At 36.2% G+C, this 12,920-nt stretch overlaps 1 protein-coding gene and 1 pseudogene across 3 annotated transcripts in view; both read left to right on the top strand.

The window, feature by feature from the left end:
• CNTN1 (contactin 1) overlaps positions 1-12,920 on the top strand; it is a 313,544-nt gene that overhangs the window by 196,933 nt on the left and 103,691 nt on the right. For all 3 annotated transcript variants that reach the window (XM_053661968.1, XM_053661969.1, XM_037148465.2), the window contains exons 8-12: positions 2,980-3,186; positions 7,019-7,118; positions 7,608-7,789; positions 10,798-10,922; positions 11,571-11,688. In XM_053661968.1, the coding sequence (XP_053517943.1) occupies positions 2,980-3,186; positions 7,019-7,118; positions 7,608-7,789; positions 10,798-10,922; positions 11,571-11,688 (732 nt within the window). The remainder of the gene's footprint in view (positions 1-2,979; positions 3,187-7,018; positions 7,119-7,607; positions 7,790-10,797; positions 10,923-11,570; positions 11,689-12,920) is intronic.
• LOC119051632 (uncharacterized) lies at positions 7,932-8,082 on the top strand (annotated as a pseudogene).

A 12,920-nucleotide genomic window follows, 5' to 3' on the forward strand; every position in this document is an offset into this window, starting at 1 on the left:
ATTATACATAAGCATATCATTATAGTTGTATATTTAATTTAAAACATTTGATATACAACTGATTACCTTGTACCTGGAAGAGAGTAGTAAGTGCTCAACAAATATTTGAAAAATGAGGGAGTGAAAAAGTAAATAAATGTGTTCATTAATTGATGGGTGTGTAGTGTTTACAATTTCAGTAGAAGGTATATTTACCTGTTAAGATTGTGTTTTTATTGTAGCAATCAATAACTCATGAATGTGTTCGACTTCTGAAACTCCTCAATCCTAGAAAAATGAAAATGTAATGCTTTATTTCTGACTGATTATCTTTCAGTATTACCATCATAAATTGAGTTAACACATCTCACAAAATATAAATCACATACATGTATATTGAGAGAGAATACAGAAAAATGTTCATTATTCAAAGGGTAGATACTGTTGACAAAATACAGAATACCTAATAATAGACATAGGTGTGATTTTTTTTAATGAATAAGAAAGAATACTCTTGAAAAAATAATTTCTGACATGTTGAACATTAATTTAAAGAAGCCAGTAAAATAAAAAGGTCAGCAGACAGGAACGGGAGAGCACAGTAGAGACTATACAAGCTGCAGTATAAGTTGGTGCACATTTCTTTCTACATGAGTTTAATGTATAGTGTACTATGGGTATCAAAGCACTAATTAGAAGCTATAGTGATTTCATTGGCATAGGTAAATTCTGTTCTATTGAGTTTAATTAAAAAAGAAAGTACACACTCCTTCCAGAAAGTTTGTAAATTATTCCTCCAGGGAACACTAAAGTACTTCAGATGTATTTCAAGGAGAAACATGCATTATTTGGCAAGGTTAGTTAAGTGACATATTGACAAGTAATGCACTGACACTAACCAAGTGCCCTGTAGTTGCCCCAGAGAAATCTCTCCTGGAATTTAGTCCTCACTCTCTGGAAGAAAAGGAAACTAATCGCAGACATTGATTTTTTAAAAAAAAGCAACATTTCTAAAAGAGGTGCTCACACTTACTCTTCCTAAACAAATAATTTTATAGTAATTTATTATTTAAGCCATTCAATAGTACTAAGAATAAAACATGTGTTGACTTTTTCAGAGATGGTTCATTTTACCAACATGGGTCAAGGGAAGGCAGATAAAAAGATAGTTCACTGAGTCCCTGTGAGAACTCAGTCAGAACCTAGCTCTTGACTGCCAAAAATAAGCCTTATGCCGAGGTTGGAGAGAGGCAGGGCAGCTACCACACCAGCCTTGCAGTGGTTTGGGGAGTGGTGTGCTGGAGAGGGAGGTTACAAAATCCCATCTGCCTCCCTCCCTATAGCTGTATGGCCTTGGGCTATTCAATCAACCTGGCAAAACCTCAGTGGCCCTGTTTAAAAAATGGCAACAGCAATTCCTACCTTTGTTTTCATGAGGAATGACAGCTTCTAATGTATTGCAATGATTATCTTGTCCAGGTAAATGACTTGTGAACAGGCTAAGTTTTCTTAGGTGAATTTGCATGTGTTGATGGTACAAGTCCCACAGGGGCAAAGACCACATCTGCCTTGTTTAGTAGCACCTAGAGGGTCCTCAGTGTGTATTAAAGAAGTAAAGTGGAGAGTCCACATCGGGCATTAAATCAGCCAGACCAATTGTTCTACAGTCTAAGACTTAGGTTGATACTGACATGAATCAGCATAAGGATAACTCTTAAAATAATAGAATTATTAACAGATATAAATGTCCAAAAAGATATATGCTAACAGTAACTCTAAGTTAGAAAATTATGAGAGTTTAATATTCTTTCTCTTTTAACTTTATCTGTATTTTCTATTTATTTTGACAATACAAGTGTACTGCTTTTATCATTAAAAATTAAGATTAAAACAAGAATAATGTAATCATCTTCATTTACTTCCCTGATATTGTAAATTAGTAGGAGAAAATCACAAAGCTAATCTAAACAGACTACCCTGGATTATTATTCTCAAGAAATTATTCTAGTATTTCACAGTCAGCTCTTTCCTTTGACAGCTGTACCTGTCACCTGAATTCCCTAAAGCAAAGGGGTTGTGAGACATAATTATTTTATTTTTTAAAGATCTTGGCCTTCCACCATTTCACATCTAAAGACCTATCCAACCTGACCTAGGAGATCCCCTCTTACAATCTTCCTGGTGGCAGGTGTCCTCACATGGTCACAATGTCTTAGGAAACCAATTTTTTGTGACTGAGAAGCATGCAATGCCCATAGTTCCCTCCTGTGCATTACAACAGTGCATGACTCCTGGGGAGTCATCCACAAAGCAGGAAAGGGAGATAGGAATAGAAAGCTGTATGCAAAGCAGCAAATTAATGAGGAAATTCAACTTTTGGCCACACCAGCCAGTATGTTCAGCCAACGGAATTTTCTGTGGTTCAGTTACCATATGTTAGACTTCCTAATATTTAGGAAAACCAGTAGCATGCATTTCTCTGTGTGGTTTTTTACTTTTAATGTGGCCAGAATAGGTTATATAAACTCATGTATAAATCTATAATTTAGAATAGGAGTATATATATATATGTACATATATATATATATAACCACAATATGGTTAGTGATATTGATTTTACTGTTAAAATGCAGTAAGAAAAATGGGTCATGGGCTTTGAATTATCAGACCTGGATTCTAAAATCCCAGTTTTATTTAATAGTTGTGCAATTCTAAGCAAGACATTTAATGTCTCTGAGTTTCATTTAGTTCATTAGTGGAATAGAAGAATATTAGTAGTCCATAAAATAATTGAGAGAGGTATAATTGCTTAGCATCATGCTTATATTCACTCGAACAATGGTAGCTTTTAGAAAATTGGCACTGTTTGTCTTGGCCTACTTCCAACATATGCTCTATGGTAGCCTAGATTTGGTGATGGTCTAGCTTATTACGAAAAAAACAAAGTCTTTGTTTTTGGAGAAGAACTTAATATTTAGTAGACAATGTTTTTTCTTCTAGATGATCTTAGCTACCGCTGGCTTCTGAATGAATTCCCTGTATTTATCACAATGGATAAACGGAGATTTGTGTCTCAGACGAATGGCAATCTCTACATTGCCAACGTTGAAGCGTCAGACAGAGGCAATTATTCCTGCTTTGTATCCAGTCCTTCTATTACAAAGAGTGTATTCAGCAAATTTATCCCACTCATTCCACTACCCGAACGTAAGTATTTTATTTGTTATATTGTTTTTGCAAGGTTTTCTGCTTGTGGAATCCTTGCAGTAATGAAAATGAAGGTCCTGTGGGGAGATGAACTATCTGCACAGTCAGGGCAAAGAGAGGATGTGCTCTTTTTCAGTGTGCATCTTTCCTTGCTTTTTCAATGGAGGTGATTTACATCATAAAAGTGCCCTTAGATGGCAGAGCCTGGACTGGTTGCCTCTAGCTCAGGGAATGCAAAAGACTGATTCATTAGCCAAATACCAACACAGGCATACCTTGGTACTCCTTGGCTTCAGAACTCATCAAACACTGCACTCATCCCATTCTGATGAGAAAAAAATGTTTCGGCACTTGCTTGGGACTTGTAGCACATGCTAGAACATGTATGAGTCATGATGCCCCTGCAAGAGAACATGTTTCATTGTTCAGTACTCATCAGTTTTGCCAGTCCTCAGGAGATCCAGAAAGAATTAACGAGTTACAAGGGGAATTAATTAATTAATTACAAAAAGAATCATTGGCATCTGCTTATTTTCATGGCCATCCCCTCTTCTTATGAAGTTCATGAAAGAGAACAAATAATTAGATTAAAACTATATCATTACATAATTAGGGGGGAAAGGCTGTTGGATTGATTTGATGTTTTTAAGGAACTATTTACATGAAGCAAATCAGTATATGGATTGCTTTTCTGATATAAGTAATTAGCATATGTATTACTACTGTGGCACCATAAACAATAACCACTGACATACTTGACTTTTTCCCAGGCTCCAATTAAACTACTTTTCTTGTTTAAATATACCACCTCTTGAGAAGATCAGATTGCAATATATTTACTTACTTCACATTGTTTTTATCTGTCATGCTGCTATACTCATATCACAGAGTTCAAGTTTCTGAAGAGTTACGGGGTTCTTTGTTGACAGATTTAGGTTTGTTTTCTGCCTCTACCCTTAAGTAGGGTACAATAATGGAGAAATTGTCAGCACGTCACTGCGATTCCATTTTTATTACTCTCCTCAAGATAGTGGTCCTGTGGTTGGTATTTAATCATAGTAGTATTAACGTAAGAGATATCCAAACCTGCAGAGAATTTTTTTAACATTTTACTTGAGCCAAAATGACTACATATGCTGGGGACAAGATTTCAAATGCTCCAGAAAAGAACAGTTTTCAAGTTTCTTTTCTACATTTGAGATTAAGGAGAGACCATAACGAAGATTACAGGAAGGTGGGAGGAAGCAAGGCAGAGACTGGATTACAGGATAAAGAGGTTATTTGCTTTCTTAAGAGTGGTTAAGCCTTCCAGGGGTATTACTTCTAATGTCTCAAAGGTTTGTTAACCTAAATGCCCAAGAATGATGGATGGGGCTGGCTTAAAAACCCCTCACTAAAGAAGTTTTAGGCCTGAGGCATGATCATTCACCATGATCTGCCCAGTTAGGAATCTGTGATCAGATCACCCTATGAAGTTATTTTCTATAGAACTCTTTTTTTCCCTTCCATAGTAGATACTCTCACACACTACTTCACAGAGTTAAAAAGAGCCATGAAATACAAACTCCTTTAATTTTCTTTCTTACTCTTCCCCAGAAATGTAGCTTCTATGTAGTTCTTACTTTTTAACTTGTTGGGAGAAGTATTTCTCCTTCTGTTTAAGCTAATCCCTCCAGTTGCCCTCATTCATATCCCATTTGACTTTAGGGATTTCATGACATCAATTAATTTCTTTTTAATTTTTATTTAGTTATTTTTCAAGTACAGTTTTTTGTCTATTTTTCCCATCCCAGCCTCCCCCACCCCTTGCTCCCCACCTCCCTCCCATTTCCTTTTCTGAATGTTCAAACCCTCCTCCATTCTTTCCCCTCATTCACATATCCTTTTGTATTCATTGCGAGCAATCTTGAGTAATCAAAACAACTTTTTATTTGCTAAATCCAAAGGCAGCTTTTCAGGCTGATTCTGTATGAACTGTGACACGGTCAGTCACATCAGCCTCTCTCAAACTCTCCCTTTGCCTGATTTCTCTGACACCTTCCTCTCTTTCTTCAACTCTCACTTGCCTCCTTGACAAATTCTATGCAGTATCCTTCACCGCATCCTCCTCTTTCTTGTGTTTCATTCTAATCTTTTTTTCTAGACATTTTCTCTCATTTACACCTTTCAACAGTAGCCCCGTGCAGATGGCTCCCAATTTACATCTCCCAAACTTTCCCATGTGTTTAGAGTCTTTAATTCTTAAGGTCCTGGATTTTTCACACAGAAGTTTTTCAAAGACATTCAGCAAAAAAAGTTCCAAACACACCTACGTTCCCTCGAAACCTCTTCTGGTGTTCTTATCTCATTTAGCAATTTCACTGTATTTCCGCTACCTCATGGTAACGTTTTTAATCAACTCCTTCCCTCCCCTCATCTGAAGGACAGTGAACTCAGTGGTTCTCGATTAGTACATAAATACTTGGGAAGTTTGAGGAAATGTGGGACCCAAAGATGCTGATCCAGCGGGCCTGGGCTGTGACCCAGGAATCTGCAGGGTCTCCCAGCATCCTAGATGATTCTCATGAACTGGAAATGTGATCTACACCTTGATAAAACATTGATCCAAGGGGCAGTCCTCTTGATTCTGCTTCCAAAACTTCATTTGTATCTGTTCTACCCTTTCTGCCCCCCTTGTCACTGCTCTAGCTCAGACCCTCATCTGCTTTTATCTGACTTTATGAAACAACCTCCTCTAGACCTCTGACTCTACTCTGTGTTTCTCTTCTCCATGCTCCATCCTTTAAAACTGCCAGCAATATGTCTACCTAAACCAAAGGTAAGATTCATATTACTACTCTTACCAAAACCCATTGGTAATTACCACTGGAAAAATTACTTTTAGAATATTTAATATCAGAGTTACAAGCCTTTGAGTTTGTAGATTGAAGCTCATCTTCAACTCTGTATACCTCAACATCATATGAATTGCTGGACTTAAAAAAAAACTTCCTACATATGTCTGAAACTTTGTCATAATATGTTATTTCCTCAATCCAGACTAGTCCAGTTCAAAAGCCTTTCTTACCTGAAATTCCCATAGCCACTTACCATGCTTCCAATCACCTTTCTTGGCTTTTACCTTTTTTAGATCATTTATTTTTATTTCAGCTTATATTTCACGTCACTGTGCATCTCTGTCTCCTTGGCATCATACAGTGTAAAGCACACACTCACGTGTGATGCTAAACAATGTACTCAGCCTTTCTGCACTTATTTCTTCCTTAGTAAGGGAATAATACATCTTCTAGAATTGATGTTATATAAATTAAATGAAGTAACTATATCAATGAGCACAGTTATATCTAAATAGGAACATTTTTTTGCTCTTTCCTCTCCTATTTTCAAATTATTTCTCCTTTGCCTTATTCTCCATGGACAATTTTTTCTCCTTTTCCCCTCATTTCTTCTTTCTTTTCTTCTCCTTTTCCCTTCTTCTTCATTTTCTTTCCTCTTTCCTTTTCTTCCTAAGTCTCATATAGTTTCTGGCACAATGTTTGACATATGTTTGATGCTCCCTCAAGAATTACTGAATTTTTTTAGTGAGTTGAGTCAGATGTATTTATGCAGCTCTAAAAATGAGGCAACAGGAATGAAAATTCTTGATAAAATGCATATTTTATATGTAATATGCATAAACAAGTAAACCTATATACATTGTGACCTATACATTCAAGACCTGTGCAGAGAAAAGCCATGTATATTGAACCAATTCTAATCCTATAAAAAAAGCACAGTATTAAAAAGGTTCTGCTTATTAATTCATTGATGTTTTCATTTTTATTAATATTAGGGACAACAAAACCATATCCTGCTGATATTGTAGTTCAGTTCAAGGACATATATGCATTGATGGGCCAAAATGTTACTTTAGAGTGTTTTGCTCTTGGCAAGTAAGTACCTGTTTCATTAAGGTATGTAGAAATGCATTAATTTTTGTACTGCTTTTGGAAATAAATGATGTACTATACTTGCCTTGCATAATGAGGACTTTCTTGCCCAAATTTTTGAGGGAAAATAATGATGCACATTATCCATGGGTAGTACTAATTCCATATTGATGTAAATGTTTTTAATTCTTTTATTTATGTGCATGTGTTAAACTGTAACTATAGAAAACAATAAATGATAACTGTATGCAAACTAATACCCTGTAACATGATAACTGGTTTTGTTTCTAAATATAAATAAATAAATAAATAATTTAATTAAAACATTAAAATGAAAGATTCTTTTCCTGAAAGTTTGGGCTGAAAACGTGGGTGCTCATTATACATGGAAGCACATTATACATGGCAAAAATATGGTAAATGTTTAGCTCTAAACATAAGATGGCCTCTTAAGCATTGTGGACCCTTAGCTCTCGCGTCTTCTGTTTGAAGTCCTGTTCCTGATATCCGGTGGAGGAAGGTCCTGGAACCAATGCCGAGCACTGCTGAGGTCAGCTCCTCTGGGGCTGTGCTCAAGATCTTCAACATCCAGCTAGAAGATGAAGGCACATACGAGTGTGAGGCTGAGAACATCAGAGGGAAGGATAGACACCAGGCAAGAATTTATGTTCAAGGTAGACATATTGTCTTAATTTTTAGTAAATTTTATGAATATTCTATTTATAGCCATTTCCATACTTGAAAAACTAGTATATAGAAATTAATGATTCAGTAACTGTGATAGATATATTACCTTATGAAAACCATGAATATTGCATACTTACCTGGCCCGGAGATACCATGGTCATGAAGGTGGTTTCCCCTGGGCGAGGCTTATCCATTGCACTCTGGTTGTGTTGAGCCCCAAGATTTCCACTCAAACTGCATGATTAGTGGTAGTGGGGGACTGGGTTCACATTCTCCCCTACTGAAAAAAAAAAAGAAAGAAGAGGGAAACCATGAACTATTTGTCATATGTCTAATTAAGTCACACACATGGGTTAGTTACATATATCTGTGACCAATCATTCTCATTATCATCCCCTCTAAGGCCCCTCCACTCGCTCATCTCCCCACTTTGTCTTACTACTTTTTAACCCTGGAAAAGCCTAGCTCTCTGCCTCTCACTGCCCAAACCTAGGAACTTGAATATGACCTAAGATAAATACTACCATACTGATTAATTCATTTTAAATAATTTACCATTAACTTTTACTGAATCCTTGAGGTTACCCAGCGTTTTTCCAGGTTCACTTACTCTCCCACTCTCTCAGGTGAACACTTCACACTTTCATGACTCCCTTCCCACATGTAACACCTCCTCCTTCAACCTTGCTCTCAGCTGATGACTTGGGTTTCCATTTTACAGGGAAAATGGAAGTAATATTATTAGAACCTTCACCTCTCCCACCCCATGTCTACCTGATACCTGCATCTCTACCTATATCTCATTACTATAAGTTAAGTTGCTCCCCAAGGCCAACTCTCCCCGACCTCTGTACTAGATTCTGCCCTTTTCCTTACTTAGTGTTATTGTCCCAGAAGTGCCCACTCCTTACACCATAAGCAATGTTTTCTCTTCACTAGGTCATTCCTGACAGTGTATAGCGTCTCTGTTTCTCCCTTCTTTAAAATCTTTGTTAACTATTCCATTTTCTTCTTCTTGTCTCCCCTCAAGCAAGTAATAAAAATCTTGACAGGTTTGTCTATACGCTCTAACAAAATGGTGTCTCCATTTTTTCTCTCTTAAATACAATCTGCTTTGATCCTTATCCCCAAGGATTATTATGATTATTATTATGTTTTTATGATTATTGATGATGTCCATTTGCTAAAGCTGTTGCTCAGTTCTCAGTTTTATTTTTCCTGATCCACCAACAGCTGTTCCCACAGTTGATTCCTCCCTCTCCCATGATTCTGTCTGGGCTTCCCATATGGAATCCACACTTTTTTATGCCCTCCTACACCACTCTCATTCTCCTCCTAACTCCATGAACTTCTAACATTGGAGCAATCAGGGTTTAGTCTTCGGACCTCTTTTTTTTATTACAGTCACTGAACTCTGACCCGGACATTTTTCTGCCCTCCTGACATGTATATCTAGTTCCCCAACAAAATTCACCTGATATATATCAAGTGAATTTACATATCATGTACATATCAAGTGTACATGCATGGCCTCCTGAAGGGAGAAAATTCTTCTTAGAATTCTTACTTTTTAAAGAAATATAGCTGTCACTCTCTGTCTGGTTTCTAGAGCTTAGAGGTTGGTTTTAATTGAACACATTAAGAAATCTACCCTCCAGGTTTGCAGCAGAGTTGAGTTGTTAACTGTCTAATATGTAATTCCGTAGAGGAACCAAGGTGACAGAGCAGATATTTATATGAGGTAATATAAAGGAACTACCATTCCTCCTTTACTAATGAGGCCTGGTAAGTTTTATCTTTTGGTCTAATCGGACTAGTAGAACATTACATAATCAAATCATATATAGGATGTGTCACACTGATGCAGTTATTAATTCTTCTTATTTTACTTTTAGTGTGATATCTCTATGTCACCTGTGTAAGGCCAAGACAGGAATGGTGCTGATATTCCTGTTTCATATATTGCCAATATTGTATATAGAATAAAATGTCTATCAATTAATATAACATTATCAATATTGATTTAAAAAAGTATCTTCTTATGTTATAGACAAAATGGAATGATATGTGAAAAATATACTAACTTCTATTATACGTACCATAAAAAATACATCTGTAGAAAACTATGTGCATACACATACACATGCATGCACACATAATGATGAGGGAGTTCAGTGAGATCATAAAAATGCTTTATATCCTTTGTTATTTATATACATTAAATGCTTTATACAAGATATGTTTATTGGGTTGGTTATAAAGTAAATATAGGGTTATTTTCAAAGAACTTAAATACTATTTTCTACTTACAATTGTTTCCTGTCTACTTCTTTATTTTACATTAATTTATTTACCTACATCTGTTTGGACTACTTAAATAACTTAGGTACTGAAAAGATTATCAGGTTATTTATTTGTTTGCTCTCTAGAAATATATATTATTTTGGGGGGGAAATTTCTAGCTTTGATCTGCTGACAAGACTGATCAATTTCTCTCAAGCATAAATTTCACCACTTATAGCTACTGTATGCAGGTTCTAATATCTGAAGTGCATTGAAGTGCCCAAGTCATGTTCCAGTGGATACTAGCCAGTTATATCAAAAGACAAATAGTATTTGCCTAAAGGAGTGGGGGGGATGAATCTTTATCCCAAAAGGGAAGAAATAGTGTCATAATCAATTAAGACATAATTCTTTAAAATTCTGTCATTTTGAAAGATTTACGTTATAAATTATTTTACTGCTATTCATGCATTAGCTTTCTAACATAACATGGTTCACAAATTAAAAAATTATAAATTGAGTTATACTTTACTCATGGTATAATAATACAGGATAAAATTTACCCACAGACCTATGGAAACTCACTTTCCATGGCTCTCACACTGATTTTATGGCACACACAATAGATGATGCTAAGGATAGTATTCGTACTCAAGATTATGATGAATGTTGAGAATTACACTTGACATTTGCAATGTCCTTTACTTTTTAGCATTTCCTGAATGGGTAGAACATATCAATGACACAGAGGTGGATATAGGCAGTGATCTCTATTGGCCTTGTATAGCCACAGGGAAGCCCATCCCTACTATCCGATGGCTGAAAAATGGATATGCGGTATGTACATTCAAGTGCTTCTTGGTCCTTGAGTCCACGTTCAGGCAACATTTCTGGGTGGGCCCTGGGTAAATATAGCAGGAGAGCCAATAGAGTAAAAGGATAGGAGTCCAGAAATTTAAAAGTTTCCTTAAAGAAAGCAAAGAAGAAATTGAACATAAATTATCTTCTTTCAGCTTAAACAACTTTCTGCAATCTTATGTCTCCTTCTCTTCCTTCCTTTCCTTATTTTTCTCTCTGTTTCATTTCTACCCCTCTTCTTACTTATCCATTTCTACTACCTGATATTGTCTTCTTTTTCTTGCCACTGTTTTCCTGACCCCACAGAAACAAAGGTAAGAGTGAAGGTCACCTTACTTTAGACCTGGGGGCAAGTAGCAGCAGTGGGACCCTTCTCTACCTCCCCACTGTAATCTCCCAGCTGGGCCAAGAGGGAGGAAGGTGGACTCTCAGCTCTGTAGCACGAATAGAACAGGAGCCACTGGGCATGGTAAGTGGGTTTTACTTCCCCATGCCATGAGTATCCCACTTCACTGGACTTGGACTTGGTTAACAGTGGGGGAAAAACAATGCCTTTAAATGAAAAGACAACCAAGCTTTCTGTTGCAGCTTATCAAGGAAGTGTATTTTCCTTTGTGTTCTTTTCAGTATCATAAAGGAGAATTGAGACTCTACGACGTGACTTTTGAAAATGCTGGCATGTACCAGTGCATAGCTGAGAACACATATGGAGCTATTTATGCAAACGCAGAATTGAAAATCTTAGGTCAGTATTATTTTTGGTTTCTGGTAACATTCAGCAAGAAAGCAGCACATTAAAAAATGATCATAGGGAATATATAGATCACATTTCATTCATGTTATGTTCTGGGATTGTTAAAATTAAAAACTTTAAAAATGTGTTTTGGACTAGAATATTATTGCTTGTCTTTCTTCCTTTCACTGAGGAACAATAAATAAATATGAGGTAACACAGGGTATAATAGTTATAAAAAATTTGAAATGGTAAAAAAACTTTATATGTGCTAAATTTTACAAATCTTGTTCCCTCCTACATGTGGGCAGCTAAACAGTTGCTTGAATCACATAGCGAAGGTGAATGCTTTCACATTGCACGTGACCCAGCCTCAGAGGAGGAGTCTTTGAACTTGCTACCTGTATCAGTCCCACAGTCTGATGCCCTACAGTTGCATGTAAAACCTTCAGGATGACCCTCAAGTTCCTTACCCCATGCTGACTTTTCATATTGACTTTTACTTCTCCATGAAAACCAAAACTCTTTGCAACAGATTATTTTAACTTCCCATTCCTCATTCAAAACTATATAAATCTTTACTACACTTGACCTTTTGTCTCCTCATCCAGAGGAAGATATTTCTGTCTTCTCCTTTCCAAAAATAATTCCTTTACCTCTGCCCTATATTCATTCCTTTTTATTTACCCTGATACTTTCTTCCTGGGACACCAAAGGGAAATGTGTTAAAACATTGCTATCACTACAAATATTCTTTTAGCTGCACTAAAAGAATGCAAATGGAAATTAGGTAAGTGTAAGAAAGTATTAAAAAAAGGAGCTTAAAAAAATTGAGATCCTCTTAATTTAAAAATTTTCTGCCACTTCTAGTGCTGAGGCTTATACTCCATTTCTTCCTCCCAAAGTCAAAAATCCTTGGTAATGTATTTAATCTAGTATATTTGGGTATCAAGCAAAAGTTCAGGCTTAAGCTTTATACCACATCATTTTGGCATGGTGTACAATAAAAACATTTGGACTCTTAAAGAAGATATGTGGTGAATTTGAATCTTTTCAAAATAGAAGCTTTGTATTTTTTGTTAAAATTTCTTGTTTATCATGATGCTTTAGAAATCTTGTTTATCATAATGCTTTAAAAAGAATATAAATATTTAGCCCTGGTTGGTGTAGCTCAGTGAATTGAACATGGGTCTGCAAACCAAAAGATTGTGGTTCGGTTCCCTGTCAGGGCACATGCCTGGGTT

Source organism: Artibeus jamaicensis, unplaced genomic scaffold (assembly GCF_021234435.1).
Source record: "Artibeus jamaicensis isolate MK-2021 breed Jamaican fruit bat unplaced genomic scaffold, CSHL_Jam_final contig_233, whole genome shotgun sequence".
Lineage (NCBI taxonomy): Eukaryota > Metazoa > Chordata > Mammalia > Chiroptera > Phyllostomidae > Artibeus > Artibeus jamaicensis.